This window comes from Panthera leo, chromosome A1, assembly GCF_018350215.1.
Source record: "Panthera leo isolate Ple1 chromosome A1, P.leo_Ple1_pat1.1, whole genome shotgun sequence".
Lineage (NCBI taxonomy): Eukaryota > Metazoa > Chordata > Mammalia > Carnivora > Felidae > Panthera > Panthera leo.
Window position 1 is genome coordinate 45,910,145 of NC_056679.1, and position 19,159 is coordinate 45,929,303.

General features: G+C 36.7%; 1 protein-coding gene across 2 annotated transcripts in view; it reads right to left on the reverse strand.

The window, feature by feature from the left end:
* Window positions 1-10,469: 10,469 nt before the first annotated feature.
* Window positions 10,470-19,159, reverse strand: part of DACH1 (dachshund family transcription factor 1) — a 429,942-nt gene continuing 421,252 nt past the window's right edge. For both annotated transcript variants that reach the window (XM_042927656.1, XM_042927663.1), the window contains one exon: window positions 10,470-10,611. In XM_042927656.1, coding sequence (XP_042783590.1) covers window positions 10,574-10,611 — 38 coding nt within the window. In that variant the 3' untranslated portion in view covers window positions 10,470-10,573. The remainder of the gene's footprint in view (window positions 10,612-19,159) is intronic.

The window sequence follows — 19,159 nt, forward strand, 5'->3', positions numbered from 1 at the left end:
ATCGCCCCCCTCGTATAACGGTGGGCGGAGCATGCTCTCCAAAGGCAGGGAACGAACGAGGAGCTTGCGCTTGCCTGGAACCGGGCGGGTCAACTGGAGGTCGTGCTCTCTCTGGGTGACCTCCTCCAACACTCCAGCCAAGGCGACCGACTGGCGGTTACAATCTTACACACCCCGATATGCCCTGAGCAGTCAGTAAGGGGCTTTATTAGCACGGAGGTGGCTCATTGGGTGCTATCTGCCTGCATTGGAGGCGGCTGCAACCGCTGTAATAGAAATACATGCCAGAGAAAACACAGATTGAGACAATGAGTAACAACTTTTTTCCCACTAAGAACCCTCGGATCTGCATCACTGATTTAGTAGGTTTCCTACCTAGGCTTGGGGTTGGGGCATTCAGGGCATTTACTTGTGTCCTCTGCAATTTAGTAAAGATGATACATTCGACTCATCGGGTGTGAACACACCGCATTCTGTTTGGATAATAGCACAGGTTACTTCTTGCGACGCCTGGTCATTATTAACGAGGGCTGATGTATTTTGGAGGACAGCTGTTTTCATCACAGACATTTCGGGGTTTAGTAAGGACAGGCTCTGTTGGCTGTCATTTATGTTTTGCTGGGTGAATTTTGGGTGCTATAATATCCCCTAGGCCAATAGAGGGAAAAGAGATCGTGGCCAAATTAGTGTATCAGTGGGAAACAGAGTGTAGCATCCTGATCTTGAAGAGAGGGAGGCTGGCAGCTTTAGGGATTTGACCTGGGTGTGCACAGCATAAATGTAGGCCAGGGCAGGCAGTGCTGTCAGGCCTGAGGAGACGGACTACGGGTGGGATACGCCAGACCAGGACCCCCGTCTTCTCCCGTCTTTCAATGGTGCGTGTTTCATTTCAGTTCTAGTGTATTTCAACAGGCCTGGCTTGCGGCAGGACAACAGGATCCCAGGGGAGATTAAGTAGTTCCCCCTCACCCAGGGGTTTGAAGTAACTCACCCATCCCCAGGGGACATTCCACCACAAATTCTGGTAGACAATTCTTCCCAGGCATGATGAGACTTGGTATTCTCAGCAGCACAGTACCTTGGTCCATGTTACCATGGGGTCATGGCTGTTTCCTATGACTTCCAGACCTTTACATGTTGGGTGCCTCAGCAGGGTTCCCCAATCTCTCCTATGGGGTAACAAGTCCTACTGGTTGATCATGCAAATTGAGAACATAAGACCCCAAGAATTAGACAGCAGTAACTGACAGACAAGATGGGTTCCCTCATGTCAAGGGTGAGAAACTAAAATTTTGATCAGATCAAATGAGCTTGAGGAACAAAAACCAGTCAGCACAGCCTGGGGTGACAAACCTGCATAGAACTCAGCAAAATTCACACAAAGACCCCTGCAACACATCCTGTCATGCTCTTCAGTGGCTGCCACATCATGAAACTGCTACCACAAGGGGTGAGCTGCATCCTGCTTGCCACTCTGATCCTAAAGCTTGCAGTTTGGGACTTGAGTCTGGCCAATGTCCATAAAGGGCCCAGAATTTGCAGGATTTGCCTATTTAACCCGGAGCTTAAAACTTCCCCTTTGGAGAGTTCTTTCAGTTTGTAGCCAAAAGTCGGGTCTCCCCAGTTTGCGAATTACATGGCACTAAAACTTTTCCTTGCCTCTGACTAAATCCTTGCATTCAGGATTTTTTTTGTTGTTATTGGCAAAATGTATTAAAACCTAGGATAGTACCTCAGTCCACCTAGCCAAGATGGTTTTACTTGTTAGTAATTCAATCTGCTGCTTTAATATTCCATTCTTCCTTTCTACCAACCCTGCTTCTTTTGGGTTATGAGGGCTATAGACCTTCCATTCAGTGTCATGTTCTTTTGCTCAATCTTGCACATCAGAACCTTTAAAGTGTGACTCAGTCAATGTCTATTCGACAAAGGTATTCACACATGGTGCTCAGTTTCTCTAATCCCCTACTGGTGACAGCCTGGCTTGCGAGGCAACAAGGGAAACCTTCTATTAGGCCAGATGTGGTGTCCACAAAAACCAAGGCATAGTTTTGAACCATCACTTGAAGTGAGGGGGCCAATATAATCAAGTTGCCAATCCCTCACCAGTTGGGCATTCTGGTGGATGGCCCTAGACTCCTTTAGGAGTTGCCTTGGGTGTTTAGAACATACATGGGCATGCTGCTAAGGCATTAAACAAATCCCTGTATTTCAAGGGCACTCTGACATCCTCGACAATACCCCATCCCACACGAGTGCTGTGGTGACCACTTTTCTATGCATCCAATCTGTTATATCTACTGAGGGGTCACTTGCTAGGTAGGGCTCGTACCCAGGCTAGGGTGTCAGCTTCTTGGTCAGCAAGGAGTGATAGCACTTTTTGAGCTGAGATGTGGAAAACAGAACTGCCTCAGGCTCTTGCAGATGAAGCCAAATGTCTTTCCATATATCCCGACTGAACAAGGGCTAATTCATGGTCATTCACTCCTCGACTTCCCATTGTCCAAAGCCATAGGCCTAATCTCTTGAGAGCAGCTCGACTGAGGGTGCAAAGGGTTAATGGCCAGGGTTCATGAGTGATCACCAGCCAAACTATTCGGAGTTCAGCCCCCTGTCTGCTGTGGTTAGTTCCTGTTTCCATCCAGATGGTGTCAGTGTTGGGCTGAATAGTGAGTACAATCCTTGTGGATGGGTTGCCCCAGTTACACCCATCTGTAGGCATCAGCGGAAATTTCCCCCACTTCCTCTCTTTAGGCCACAGGAACCCCAGGGGTAGGAGCGTTTGGAAAATCCATATACTCTACAGGGCCTAGTAGCACCCGCAATTCTGTGTGTGTGTGTGTGTGTGTGTGTGCACATGTGTATGCTACTGGTGATGTTTCTCTGGAAAACCCTGGACAGAGATAGTGAGAGACATTAGTGGTTGTAGCTATGAAAAGATAGCATGAGGGATCCTTGTGATTAAAGTATTCTGTATCTTAACTGTGGTAATGTTCTATACTTGTGATAAAATTGTATAGAATTACACACATGCACACACAAATGACTGTATGTAAATCTGGTTAAATCTGAATAAAGTTGATAGATGATATTGTCTATTTCCTGGTTTTGATACTATACTCTCTTCATGAAAATATTATCCTTAGGGAAAACGGGTGACGAGTACATGGGATGTGTCTTTGCTATTTTTTATAACTGCATTTAGGCTATAATCGTCTCCAAAAATTTTTAAAGTAATATTTCAAAAAAAATATAAAATGGATACCATGTTCCAGGGTAAGATGCAAAGTTATTATGAGAACTTGCAAAGCTCTTTGAAATCTAATTCTGTTACCTCAGCTGTCTATCCATCTCCAGATTACAAAACACGTTTAAGTTATGGGGTAAAAAATTGATGTAAGAAGATAGCTGTTGGTGAGGGCTCTGCATTATTTCAGGTCCAAGATTATCCCAAGTCACCCAAGAGAGGTGACACGTGTCTGTCTCTCATCTGAAGTCTAGGAAAGAAACTACAGTGGGACCACTCAGAGGACCTGATATTTGTCCATTAACGGTTATTGGACACAAAGGGCCAGTGTCTATCTCAGGCTTGAATTTCACATGGTAGAAATGTGTGTTTGGCTTACTGCTCTGACAAAGGTACAGAGAGAGTTTGCTGCTTTCAGGGCACTGTTCCAACATTCCTGGAGTTGTTTGGGGAAAAAGAATACCTAGGTGTTTACTATGAACAAAAGATGCAAGAATGGGCAGAAGATAGCTGGGCCTAACACTGAAAACTCAGTAGTTAAAGGACTCCTGGCTTGCCAAAATACATGTGCATTTGGCTGCATCAAGGAAAATGCAGGAAAATCCCTAGGGATGGGGCCGTGTCCCTTAAACTCTCAGATAGTCAGTGGTAAATACTTGTCAAATCTAGATGCTAAATTATCTTTCATTTTAGACTGTTAAGAACTTTGTACATCCTTCCCCATGCCCCTGACCTTCCTTCCTTAAAAATACTTCGTGCTTTTAAATCATTTGCCGGTTTACTCTTTGATCAGATTCTCCATTCTTGCTCAGTTCTGTTCTAAATTGCAGAAAACTCCATTTCCCAAGAACTTGCCCGTCTTCATATGGGCCCTGGTATCTAATGATTGTTGTTTCACAGTGGCTATTGGTGGGAAAAGAAAATCACACATAAAGCAGAAAGTAAAAAGCACCAATATCTATTAATGGAAGGAGCTAAAAACCATTCACCATACATAAATCCAGGCATATGACAGCCCAATAGATTTAAATGAAAGATCCAGCTCAATGCGAGCCACTTTTTCTTTGTAAATGTAATAAGGTGAGTTAGTAAGAAAAGGGCTGACTAGTATCAACATCTCCTCCTCCCAGCTCCCACACTTGGGATAGAAGCCAACAATACTATTTAAAACAAATAAATTTTAGTAATTTCTAATAAGTTCAGTCTTTGTTTGAAAATATCACATTGAAATACATTCTTGGATGTGGATACATGCAATAAATAGAAAGTAGAGATTCATAGCACTGGAGATGTATCAATCAACTTATCTTTATCTGTTGCCTAATGTAGTAGACAACACTCACAATTAGCATTGTTGAAAGAGCAGCCAAGAACTGGAGACAGGGTTCAAAACAAGTAGCAAGATAGCTTAAGACACTGGATGAATTACCAAAAAATATTTACTGTCTTTCTGGAGCTAACTTTACTTACAGCATTGGATTCCATTTTGGTTTGTCTACTGTGTTTTTTGTTTTCGTTTTTTTTTTTTTTTTAATTTTCCTTAATGTTTATTCATTTTTGAGAAACAGGGAGAGACAGAGGGTGAGTGGGGGCAGGGCAGAGAGAGAGGGAGACATAGAATCCGAAGCAGGCTCCAGGCTCTGGGCTGTCAGCACAGAGCCCAATGTGGGGCTCAAACCCACGAACTGTGAGATAATAACCTGAGCCAACGTCAGATGCTTAACCGAATGAGCCACCCAGGAGTACCATATCTATCATGTCTTTTTAAAACATGATACACGTTACATCCTCTCACACACTATACACTTCCCCAGCTGCAATGTAATTGTCTTAAATATTTTCTTTTCCTACATCTAGAATCACACCAAAGTGTGTTACGATTTTTGCTTCCACAGACCTGGAGCCCCTCCAAAGAGAAGGGGTTAGAGCTGTTTCTTGAAGGCTGGATCTCAGGCATGAAAACCTGAGCATTTTCTCCAAATGGCATGGACTGAGGAGAATGTCTGGACTGAGGACATTCAGATGGAGGAAGCCTCAATAATAATTGAAATAGAATTTTTACTTCACTGTGCAGCTTTGTGGTCAGATTAATCGATAATTTTATTTAGAAAAAAAATGTGACTTCATTTGTACCTTACTGGGATTGCAAATTCATATTCAGAATTAAGTTCATAATGCTAACGCTACTTTTAAAAATATGTGTTAAATACTTTACAGATTTTATGTAATTTGAATGATTTCATAGAACTTTTGGTTGGCTCCTGTAGCATCTGTATAGCTTATAATGCCCTCCACCCATCCCCAACTATGTCCCTGTCCCCACAGAAGGCTTACTAGTCATTTTCTATACTGTGATATTTACCACCCTCTCAGACAGTGGTTCTCAACCTTAGGAACTTAAAAATACTGAGAGAATCACCCGAGGAACTTAAAACTACTGATGTCTTAGCACCAACCCACAGAGATTCAAACTTAGACAAAGTATTTCTAAAATTCCCTAGGTGCATCTAATGTACTGCCAAGATACCTTACTTGCATGTGCTCTGACTTGAGGCAATCAAAATTCTCAGGGAATCTGACTTAGGATAAGTGAAAGAAAAGGGTTGGCTCACTTCGGTGGGTTAGGTCTTATGCTCCTGAATAACAGGAGGAGTCAAGAAGTGAACAAGAGAAACAAAATATGTCCGCAATGAGAAGAAGAAGAATACAGTCACTAGGAGAAGCACAGGGGTGAAAGGAGTAGAGGAACCCTTCAGGAATCAATTTTTGTTACTCCAACCAAAGGAGTCCTGATTCGATGGTTCAGTTCAAAACCTCCCGCTCATTAACCTATAAATACAAATGATGCTGCCACTACAAATGTCACTCATTGCCCAATGGACTCATTTGGCATTTAAACATTTATGCTCTGTGTTTGAATCAATGCAGGCCATTTTACCCAAGATATATAGATGCTAGGTCATAAAAATTGGATATTATAACTAATACTCAAAAGTCCCAACATAGTAGGAATTTATTGTTGATAATAACTTATTTTGTGATTAAACAGGCTACTTACCTTAAAAATAAAGTTGGCGAGCATTGGTAAGACAAGTAATCTGATTGAAATAAATGAAACATAACATGAAAAGAATACCTGGTATCATATTTTACCTAGAGGAAAATGCATCCATCCCTTTTCTCAATCCCTATACAAAATGTTGTTTGACTCACAAAACATGAGTTATTCTCTAGATGAATGTGTAAGTCGGGTCACTGTCACCACTTCGAGGGAAGGTGTCTAAGTCGGAACCCTCTTAATACCTGTTCCATGTCCACAACACATTAGAAGAGGCTCAATGAATCTTTTCTTGCTGAAAGTAAAATTTCCTATTCTAAAAAAATTACAAGCTCCTCTGGGACAATAGCTGAGTTTTTCACTTCAGTCATTACATCTAGCACAGTGCTTTGTGCAGAATAGAGACTTTATTAATGAATCTGTTTAAATGAATAGATGAGGATCAGTTCAGCTTTTATATACCACTTGTACATATTAAAGATAAATTTTAGCACCAAGCCTACACATGAGGAAAAGTGATATTTTTTACAATGCCATTTACAATAACGTTTGAATTTGATTAACATCTCTACTTCCCATATTGTAAAAGTGCAATCCACACACCTTTTATTTGTAATTTACTGTCTTCTAGTAATAGTTTTTGTTCAAATTGTAAATTTGCTAGTCCCAATGAGAACACATGGGAAAAACCTTAAATCATTACCCAATTCCACTGACATCCAAAGACTGTTTGATGCTCTAGTACAAGTCTTACTGGCACAAACATATGAAGACAGAAGACAAAAATGTGTTTGCAATGGTCACATAAACATTTTAAGCTTTTATTAGGGAAAAATCATGTTTTGTTAATTCAGTGAAATGATTTCTTTTGACAGAAAAAAATCCATTTTCCATTCTCTTGGGAATGTTTAGAATATTAACAGAGATAGTAACCCAATATTTCTTCAAATGCAGCATTTTGGATTGATGAAAATGTGTATATATTATTAAACGATATTGGAACTTCAAAGTTTTTAAAGACATTTTTTTCCAATGATAGAGATCGAAAGCAAAACACTAAGTTAGAGTTACAAACCTACACTCTCATAGATACGGGAATAATATATTTTGTTCCATCACCATGTCTACTTTACATTATTCAGCACAAAGCTTTGTGAAATAAGAATCATGGGAATATAAGAATATAAAGGAAAAGGGTACAAATAACAGCTTCATAAACTGAGAAATGTACATAAATAAATCATGTATATGTGGGCAGTTTGCTTAGCTGGCAAGAAACAAAATATGGAAAATCTGCTTGTTAAACAATAACTACAGAGTGTGCTTTTATGATGTTTTTCACCACAGTAATTCATATTAGAGATAGAAGCAGTTGCATGTTAAATAAAATCATTGAGCATTGTTCCCCTCGCATTGCAAAGAGCTGACTTATGTTGTTTTTAGATGCCTCCCATTAGAAAGTAAATATTCCTTCAATGCTATGCATTTCACAAAATTTAATAAAGACGAACTGTAAATAAAGTCACAGGGAGATTTCAGACAGTTTTATTAGGAGATTGTTGAAAAGAAAAAAGAAAATTAAATACAATAACAGTAAACGTGGTTCTCACATTGAAACCAGGCTCAAAGAACTAGGCTACCATAGAAAAATTTCCAATTCTTGCATTATGATGTAAAAACAGATTTTTGTACAGATTTTGTACAACAAAATTCGTAATAACCTTTTATCATTTTTAGAAAACTTTAAATATATAGATAAAAATAGACAATTTTCATAGGTCCTACATGAAGATGAGTATGTTCTGTTCCAAGGGCTTGCATAGAGCGCAAATGTGGTTATAATATAGAACAACTAGACATTAATATTTTTAGGATTACAAAAGCATGGAAACCATAAAATGGGCACAATTTTACTTGTTTATACGAAAAAAAACCCAAAACAAACAAATTTCAAACCAACCTGTATAACTAAAAAAGGAAAAAAAAAAAAACCCTTAAGTTACAGACTTAAAATAACATTTCGTGAATTGTAATATTTACAACATGTTAGTAAGATTTTCTCTTAACATATAGCTGTAGCTTCTTTCTTTAATCCTTGCTAAAATTCCTTTTATATCAAACCAAACACTAAAGCATTCTCAAAGGTCTTGAAAGTATGCATTTTAAAACTATTTAACCTACTTAACAGGTGACTCTATGCAAGGAGCAGAGCAATGGCTGATTCTACTACTTAGGTTCAGTTGTAGGCTTTTTAAAAAATCTTTTAAAAAATGTATGATTCAAAAGCTTGCCACAAGTCCCTCCAATTGTAAGTGTTGTAATCCTTTAAAGACTGCATCCAGGGAAAAGCAAGAAATACAGACAACAAGGAATAGAATCTCTTGTGCTCAAACAACAAAAGATGGTTATGGAAGAACTATGCATAGGAAACCAAGTTTCTACAAAGCATTTACTAACAGTATTTTAAATAAAAATATTGCTCCCTTTCAAGCAAGCTAAAATAGGAACTGTATACATAACTTTATTATTGTATTAAAAAATGGACTCAGCTGGTTAATAGTGAACTACACAAAAGAAATATGTCCCAGTATTGCAAGGAAGACCTAAAAACTATAGAAGCTTAGTGCCAGAGTATCTACGGTGTTAATTTTTCTTCACCGAATAATTAATACCGAATTGGAACTATCTTTAAACATTTTTAAGCTAGTTTTCTTGGACATTTAGGATTTTGCTATTTATGGTAATAAATAATGTTATGATCATAAAATCTTAAGATGACAGCAAAATCATAAAATGTACAGTGACTGTACTGATTCATAATATCAGTCTTTAAAGGTGTAACTCCAGATTAGTAAAAACAAAGAGAAGGTAACTTCAGTGGGTAATAAGCACTGTTTGCAGCTTTACTTCCAGTTATCTGCACAAAAGTGAAAACACATACTGTAACTTTCAAAAAGACAGTGAAAATAACACATAGGCACCCTTCCCTCTGACCGGGGGGGGGAAGCACAACACATTTTAACTTTATCACTCAGCGCTACATGGTATTGGACTGATACATCAAGGGTTTGTTAGGTTTTGTTTTTCAGCAACATTAACATAATATGACATTAACATATAAAAATATTTCTGGTGTTTTGATTTACTGTTCAGCCACAATCCATTCTCAATAGTGCAGTTTGGGGCACTAACTAGGGTTCAATATACAAATAAAAGTGGCTGACACAGAGTTCTGATGTCACCAGATGCTTAAGATCTCATTCATTAATACTGTGACTCCAGACAAATATTTACATGCCTGCATGCGTTAAAACCAGAAAGATGTCTTTCTGACTAACAGGGTGACAAAACATATTTTCTAAAATTCTCATTTTCCTAAACTCTAGTATACTACTGCATACATAATACCTTCCTTGTATGTTTTATGTTTATATACTGTACATGTGACCAACAGTTTGAATAAGAAGCATCATTATTATTTTAAATTCTATATACCACTACCAGTTTGGAATGAAAACATGTTACATTTTTTTTTTTAAGAAAAAAGACCTTCAGTGAAACCTTTTGGCTTATATTCAATGCTTCTTTTCAGATATGCAAAATGTTATTTCACTGGGTTGTTGTCAACATCCATTTGTTGGTCTTTTGGAATATGTGAAAAAAATCTTCAGGAGAAAACCCACAATTAGTTTAAAATCAAATGTAATAGAATATTACTCTTTGATTTATTGATTTTTTTGTGTTTTTTGTGTTTTTTTTGTTTTTTTTTTTGTTTTGTTTTGTTGTTTTTTTTTTTTTTTTTTTAGGAATCCTCTATGCCCCCTACAAGTTCATTTCCAAGTGTTCTTGCTGGTTTCTGGAGGACATAATTCTGTAAGTCTGGGTGACCACTGCTACAAGAGTCTCTTGATGTGCTCAGATACAGAATTTTCAGAGGAAGAAAATGGTTCATTCCATTAAAAAAAACAAAGCTAGGTCTTATTCAGACCTGTCTTTAACTCAGTATACAAGTGTCCAGCAGCAAAGTTGCAGTTATTAACTGTAAGAAGTTGATACTTGTACATTTACAAACATTCTCAGGTCTCTGGTATGAACCACAGGTGAAAATCAATGGAGGAAACTTTGTAGAATACTTAAACTTTTAAAGAACATTAATACACAAAATTGAGGAAGTTCCCGTAAAAGGACTTTATTTTTTCTGAACTTTCAAATGACGAATGTCTGCAAAGTTCTTTACTATAACATGGAATTTCTTCAACAGGAAAGATTCAGTACATGACAGTAGTTTTCAAATACAGTCTTCCATCTAAAAATGAACAATAAAAAATAATTAATTACATGACATTTGGGAGACAAATGTGAATATAATAACTAAGTAGGCTGCTATAAAATTTGTGTATCTTATTCTATCTTCATTTGTTTAGGAAGTAACATTTTTTCACATATTCTCAATGTTAATTTCGAAATTACATGGAGTTTATGTGATCAAAAAGAATACAGTTTCTCATAAATATATATTTGCTATTTTGATATCAGTTCCAGAGCACTCAGAAAATAAATAAGAGTGTGTGTGTGTGTGTGTGTGTGTGTGTGTGTTACTCATATGCAAAGCTAGTTGATTTCTGTTGAATGACAATTACTTCCTCCAAGCTTGCAGAAACAAAGCCTCTCTGAATGCACTCAGGTGTATCTCCATCAAGAAAAACTAAGCTCCCATCATACTCCTTAGCAGTGTTGTTAAATATACCATGTAATGTAACAATTGTGCACATTTGTTGCTATTTATATGAAAGCCACCTAGGTTATTTCATCACTATCAATGAGCTATATAGTCTTTCCTCCTTGAAATGAAATTAACCAAATAATTAAATGGTAAGATGGAAATACATTACTCAACTTTTACCAACTGAGAAACTCACAGTCATGTGGAAAAAGAAAAGCAAGTCAAATATTGGACACATTCAATAAACACATTTGAATGAAGCAAAATAAGAAACGGGAAATTAAAAATCCAGAGGAAAAAAAAAACAAAATGTAAACTCATTTCTCAACTGTAACACCCTCTAAACTGCCAACATTGTGGTGTGGACTAAACTTTGGATGTATAGTGAAACCTTGGATTGCGAGTGACCTGTTCTGCAAGTGTTCTACATGACCAGCAAACATTTCTAATAAATTTTAACTTGATAAATGAGTGATGTCTTACAATACCAGTAGTATGTGACACTGAACGTCACATGATCACATATGAGGCAAAGGTTCTTGAAATTCGCTTTGATATACGAGTGCTTTGGATTACAAGTATGTTTCCGAAATGAATAACGCTCACAAACCAAAGTTTTACTGTATTTATAGAAAATATATCTAAATTCCAAGTTTTAAGACCTACAGTAGAAGGTAATCTGAAAATTTTCCAACCATTTTTAAAGATGCATATTGCCATGTAAATGTTTGCAAAATGACTGATAACTTCAAAAGCTGAAATATAAGGAAACAGAAATCACCTACACTAAATCCAGCAAATATAAATATATAGTCCAAATATTTGCAGATCCTCATCTTTAACACTAAGCTAATTGCATTCTCTCACATGACCTGTAGTAGACATAGTAATCAGTAAGGAACTTAAAACCAATGTTAGTTTTTTACTTAGAAATATTGGTGTGCCCAAATTTCTACAGCCCTACTATGTTTTATTTTAGCCTAAATTGTCAGTTGTACCTCTCAGATGTCACAGACTCTGTTTTGTTCATTGATACATCCCAATAACCTGGCACATGTTCAATAAACATGTGTTGAATGAATGAATGAATGAATCAGAGACAGGTTCTGTGAGATTTACACAAAATAGATATTGAAATAAATAAATCACATAAATATAAATACATATTTAACTTATTATACTGTTATCATTTAAAATCCACCATTTGCCTGGCTCAGTCGATTAAGCGTCTGACTTCGGCTCAGGTCATGATCTTGTGGTCCGTGAGCTCCAGCCCCGCGTCGGGCTCTGGGCTGACAGCTCAGAGCCTGGAGCCTGTTTCGGATCCTGTGTCTCCCTCTCTCTCTGCCCCTCCCCCGTTCAAGCTCTGTCTCTCTCTGTCTCAAAAATAAATAAACGTTAAAAAATGTTTAAAAAAATAAATAAATAAAATAAAATCCACCATTTGCCTTCAGCAACATGCAAAAGAATGTCCGTGAGATTACTCTCATACTGGCTATTTTTTTTTTTGTTATTTATCTATTATTTATTTATTTATTTAGAGTAAGAGAGAGAGAGAGCATGTGTGCGTGCTCACACCCAAGCAAGACAGGGAGGGGCAGAGAGAGAGGGAAAGTGAATCCCAAGCAGGTCCCATGCTGTCAGCACTGAGTCCAAAGTGGGGTTCAATCCCACAAACCATGAGATCATGACCTGAACCAAAATCAAGAGTTGACACATAAACTGACTGAGTCACCCAGGTACCACCCCCCACACCCCATACTTGCTAATTTCTAATAAGGTGTATCAAGTATTGGCTGCCTCTGTAAAATCAATCCAGTTAAACTTTAATAATAATATTTACTTGGAAGTCTCTAAATAATCAATCAATAATCATGTATCAGCAAACTTTAATATATGAAACATATAATAATGACAATGACTGTCTGTTCCCCATAAGTAGCATACACATTTGGATATATGATATAATCTGAGATTCACCAATGCAAATATATTATTAATCCAACTGAACACTATTTTTGAACAATGACTTAAAGGCATACAAAACTATGCTGGATAATCCTCCTAGATATGCTGTCTAAAAACATTTTACCTCCTGGCCTGTAATGATAATCTTTCATTAATACTAAATATTACTATAACTCAGAAGTAGCTATTACACTATTACAGCAAATATAGAAATTTCCTAAATCAAATATTAATCAAATACCAATATCAAAACCATAACATTTTGATGAAAATTTCTTTCTAAGTAAGGATATGACAGTACTATATTAACAGATTATAAAATATTTATTGTTTTTGCATGGAACATGGTGTGATTTCTTCTGTTTGCTTGGCTCGATTACAGCCACCTCTGAGACAAAACTAATTTTCTCACTTACATCATACATAAATATACCATCTATATACACATTATATATATATATATATATGCAACTTTCTAGTTTCAGTTTAGCAGGAGTTTCTAATAATTACTTTGTAAATAATCTGAATAAACTTGGTATTATAAAACAAGCTAAAATTTCAGCCTTTCATATACTTAGTACAATGTGGCTAACAATTGGACACTTTTATTTTTTTTTAAGTTTTTTTATTTACTATTGAGAAACAGAGAGAGACAGAGCATGAGCATGGGAGGGGCAGAGAGAGGAGACACAGAATCCGAAGCAGGCTCCAGGTTCTGAGCTGTCAGCACAGAGCCTGATGCAGGGCTAGAACTCACAAACTGTGAGATCATGACCTGAGTCGAAGTCGGACACTTAACTGACTGAGCCACCCAGGCGCCCCACAATTGGACCTTTTTAAAGATAACTTTGATCCTAATGATTTTTTACTACATAAAGCAACATACATTTTATAAAAATCTAGCAATAGAGGATTCAGAAGCAACCTAAAAAGCAGAGTACTAATATTTTTACCAAAGTTTCTAATTCTTAGCCTTTAATTACTTTATCCCTACTTTCTCCTTTTAGCTATCTCATCATTTCTGGTATGTAGTCAATTATGTTGAGAGTATCGTTCTCATTCTTACTTTAAGGAAACACAAAACAAAACAAACAAAAAAACACAATGTTTCCTAGCATTCCAGCATTAGATATTTGGACAAGAGACATTCTCAACTTCCTCCGAATTCAAATATCTAGTATTTTCCTCTCTAATCTTATCTGTTACCATTCTCTCCTCACTCCATGACCGTGACTCTCTTGTGCATTCTATGACACACCAAGCTCTGTGCTGTGTTGGAGTATTTAGTCCTGTTCTTCTTTTCAGAAACCTAGAAGATAAGTACTTCCTCCTTCCCTGATTCCCTTCCTGCTCTCTTCTATGGAACTTCTCTAAACACAGAGCTCCTATTTATTCTCCAGTACAAACATCCTAGGAATTAAATCCATAATACTTGACTCACTTGGAAGTTGCATTTGGGAGCCTACTACATGGTGAGATCCACACAAGCAGCAGCCCATCAGTATTACTCCCATCAGTATTAGAATGATAGTGTTCAGCATGATGCTTGCCTTAAAAGTTTAAAGCAATCCCACATGTTAAACTTTTGGGGAAATGAATCAATATATTAACATAACAAAAATAATTATCTTTGGCATGCTAGAAATTTATTTCTTATTTTTTTATCTTTTTAAAGTAGATTCCATGCCCCATGTGGGGCTTGAACATATGACTCCAGGATCAAGAGGTGTATGCTTTATCAACTGAGTCAGCCAGGTGCCCCCAGGATAAAAATTTTAAAGTCTATCTGAAACCAAATTTTATTTATTTTTATTTTTTGAAACTTTCTTTTCAATTTTATTTATTTATTTTGAGAGAGAGAGCACGGACACAAGATGAGGAGGGGCAGAGAGAGAGAGAGAGAGAGAGAGAATCCCAAGCAGGCTCCACGCCATCAGCACAGAGCCTGATGCAGGGCTTGATCCAAAGGACTATGAGATCATAACCTGAGCTGAGATCAAGAGTTGGGCACTTAACTGACTGAGCCACCCAGGCACCTCTGAAATTAATTTTAAAATTAAACTATATTCATTTAAAAGTATAAAAGAAATAATTATTTTGTAAGCATCTTTACCATAGATCATATACGAAATATATTTATAAAAATTATATCCATTATATTTATGTGCTCAGTATCTGATCTACTATAATTCCATTTTTAATAAATGACTCCTTGCATTTTTGACTAATATTCCTAACAGATGGACAAATGCATCAAGCATTAAAGATGCCAGCTATAAAACAGACCCCACCTGCCACAGTTAAGGCAGTTTCATGATTAAATAATACGTAGGCCTCAGAGATTATCTGCCTTAGAATTAACTGGAAGCAGATATACACCAGGCAAAGACAGACCCTGAAGAGTAACTCACTCTCCTTTTGCCTGCAAAGCTTAACTTTCAAATCAGTTCTACTTTATGATTTTGTCACATTTATTGAAACATACTTACAGATAATTCAAAGTCTGTAAGGAAAAAAAAAGTTTTAACTAATTTTATATTGTTCCAGAGAAGTTAAACTGGTCTGCAATCCACAGCAAACAGCCCCACGTGTTATGTACCCAGAGAGCTAACAACAGGCCTCTGAATTATGGGACCACAGGTCTATCTCAGGCTTTTGATAACAAACCACCTGAGTGAAAGTAGAATGGTGAGGGTGCTAGGAAAGATATATGGGCCCATAATTCAAACTGACTATGTTTTTATGTTATATAATAATGGTTTCAATACTTCCCTTCCTTGAGTCTTGAAACAGCACACAAAGCCATGGGGCCATAGAGAAGGCCCTACAAAAACGAGCTACCAAATGAAGGTCATTATGATTGCTGGAGTACTTCCACAGCTAAGACCTTGTTATGCAGAGGTGTGTGGTTTGATCTGCAAACTCAGAGGTCTAATTTATATATTTTGTTTTAAGGGCTGCCCTTTGTGCATTCTACTCACCTTCTAACTAGATAACCTCACACCTATCCACCCTTTCTCATATTGTATTTATCTATTTCTACACGTGGTGACCATGGAAAGATAGTTTTCTGTTTCTTCCTGATGCTGCGCCAGGTTTACCAAACAATTATTCCTTGATATCTCGAATGGATGAGAGCTTTTCTTTAAGATCACCTAAATTAGCAATAAAGGAAATGATGATTATTATTAGCATAGTTAATATTTTCTGAGCACTTGTGTTCAAGGCACTTACAGATTTTAACTCTAAACTTCCCAACAACTGAACATAATAGGTCTTCTCAGTACCTTTTAAAAGTAGGCTACTAAGCTTGAAAAACTTAAGTCTCTTGCACATTTTCACAGAGCTTGCAAGTAGTGATTTGATATTTGTGTGAATCCAAATTTCACATCCATTCCACTATGTCGCTTCCCTTTAATAAGCAATTGGACCCTCACTGGAGGAAATACAATGTCTCTGACTTGTAGAGTTAAGAGATTGAATCTCAGTACCATCAGCCTTCCTGCCTTGTGGATCTATTCCTCGTTGTATTCCCCAAGACAGGGTCTTTCTTTTGGTGTGCAGAATTTCAACTGAATAAATTGAAACAAGAACTAGAATTCTGATGGTTTGATTTAAAAAAAAATCCTCCTTTAACACTATGATTATTTGCTTTTGTATGGGAGTTTGATATGACAGAAAAATCATCAAGCTACACTTTGTGCATGGGAGTACTTAATTAAAAAGTCTGTTCTAATTAAGAGCATTGGGGAGTAGGGAGTGAATGAAACGATTTAAATTACAAATTCCTAATAGTTCCAAAGTTCATTGTGATTTGATGCTTACAGCTATAATTTGGTGTGTAAGAAATTATCTACATCACAGAATAGTTTACTGCAGGTGTAAAGTTTTGTATGATATTTATCGTTACAATGAAGATTTAGCTCTATAGATAATGAGTTAAATTTTTAAAAATTCCTTGTAAAAATGGGTCTCAGGTTTTAATAGTAAAGTTGAAGCCATCAGATCAGATCATTAAGCAGATAGTATATACCATTAAATGTATTATTTGCTGTGGTTGAGGAAGAAATAGGGAATCTGTCACAAAATTTCCAATTTTGGTTTGTTTTGTGTTCATGTATTAATTTTACTGTCTTGATATAATGTTTTTGCAGGTATTATTATATGTAGTTATTGGAAATATCTAATACATATAGACAGACATAGAATTTCGCTTTATTTCTACATATATTCTAAAGTTAGAGTATCGAATAGCTTGATCATTTATTTTTAAAACTAACAAAACTTGTTCAATAACAATGACATTATATAATAAGATTTTATACTAGAAGATAGCATACAAGTTGGAACAATTTCAAATTGCTTAGTTGGGTGACACCAGAAATCCAATTCTTTCATTGTATGAAAAAGGGAGTCTGCTAGTGAAAGGTATTGTATAACGTGCAAATAGATATATATTCTAGTTTTGAATAGAACTCCCTTGCAAATATCCACAAGGATCTCTTACATGTTTTTTTTGCACAAAGGGCTTAATAAATTACATTTCCTGTTAGGAAGTAGCTTTATTAAAAATGGCATCTATTTTTTTCAAAACTTATATCCAGACACCTGTAATCTAACAAAATTTGCTGCTTTCACAAAACAGTTGTATGTACACATATCTCACTACTCCAGAGCTGAGGAAAATATTAACATGACAGAGGCAAACATATAAGATCATGTATCCAGAAACTTTAATATTTACTTAAAGACTATTAGGTTAATATTAGCCCTGAGCCTCTCTCAACATCATGTCTTAATCATACAAAGTAAGAGAAACCAAAACAAGTGATGAAAACAAATGTTAATGATTCATGTGATATTTGATAAGACAACGAGAGGAAGTCAAAATAAAAGCAAACAAACAGGAACAGATGGGAAGGATCTTTGTCAAGTCATAACCCCTCTTCTAAAACCCCCAAAGGAAGAAGCTAATTAAAGAAAATATTGTTTCTTGCTTTTTTTTATAACTTTATATTTAGAGTAAGAACATTCTGCGACTGCTAAAGCAAAGAAGCAGAGACACAAAGTCTACATTTACATGAGAAATATTTTAAGAGAGATTGATGCTCAGCAGAGGCCCTTTTATGAGAGGATTCTGAGTAAATATCATTTCTTCTCATGAAAAGCAGTTAACTAACGGTCCAAGAAATTTCCAGAAGTTATATTGAAGGTTGTATTCAAATATAATTAAAGAGTAAAAACTGAAAAATTTACATCAGATTTTGAATTTTATGTAACTCGGGGTTATGGCTGCATAACGTAAGGCCCACAGAGTTGGGTCAAAGTGAGAGAGAACTAGACCCCAGATCCTTTTGGAATGCTTTCTGCATAAGTACCTAGTGCTATTCTAGAGAGTGGGCATGGGCTGTGTATACAAGAGCACTGCAACAAGTGTATTCTGTCTATACAAGCCAGATATACTAGTACAAGCTGTAGGTAATATGCTACCTAAAGAAACAATATGGCCCAGCTCATTAGAAATCAGAGCAGATAATATCATGTTTATTACTAGGCTAGTATGAAGTAAAGCTCTTGATTGTAGTTAATAGTGATGACAAGGGGCGCCTGTGTGGCTCAGTTGGTTAAGCTTCTGGATTCGGCTCAGGTCATGATCTCAAGAGTTCCTGAGTTCCAGCCCCACACTGGGCTCTCTGCTCTCAGCGTGGAGCCCGTTTTGGAACCTCTTCCTCCCTTTCTCTATGCCCTTTCTCTTTCTCTCTCCCCCTCTCTCAAAAATAAACAAACATTTTAAAAAATGACAAAAAAGTACAATCAAAAACTGCTTTTATATATTTCTCAGTTTCCTTCAAAGAAGAAAGTAAATGACAGACCGCAGTCTAGTTTAAAACATGTTCTTAGAAGATCATCTAAAGCTATAATATATAGATTGAAAGGTAACTAAGCTTTAGTCAAAGATAATAAAAGGGAAACTCTGTCCATTCCTTGTGAAGGAATTTTGTATCAGACTTTAGGTAAGCACAAGAATCAAGGAGGGACCCAAACTTTGGCAATTCAACAACTTGAAGCAGGTAGAAATGGACTGTAGGTTTTGTGTGGCTAGAAAGGATCATCATTGGGCAAGCTGGTCTACTCACAACATCCTTTCTAAATAGGATGCTAA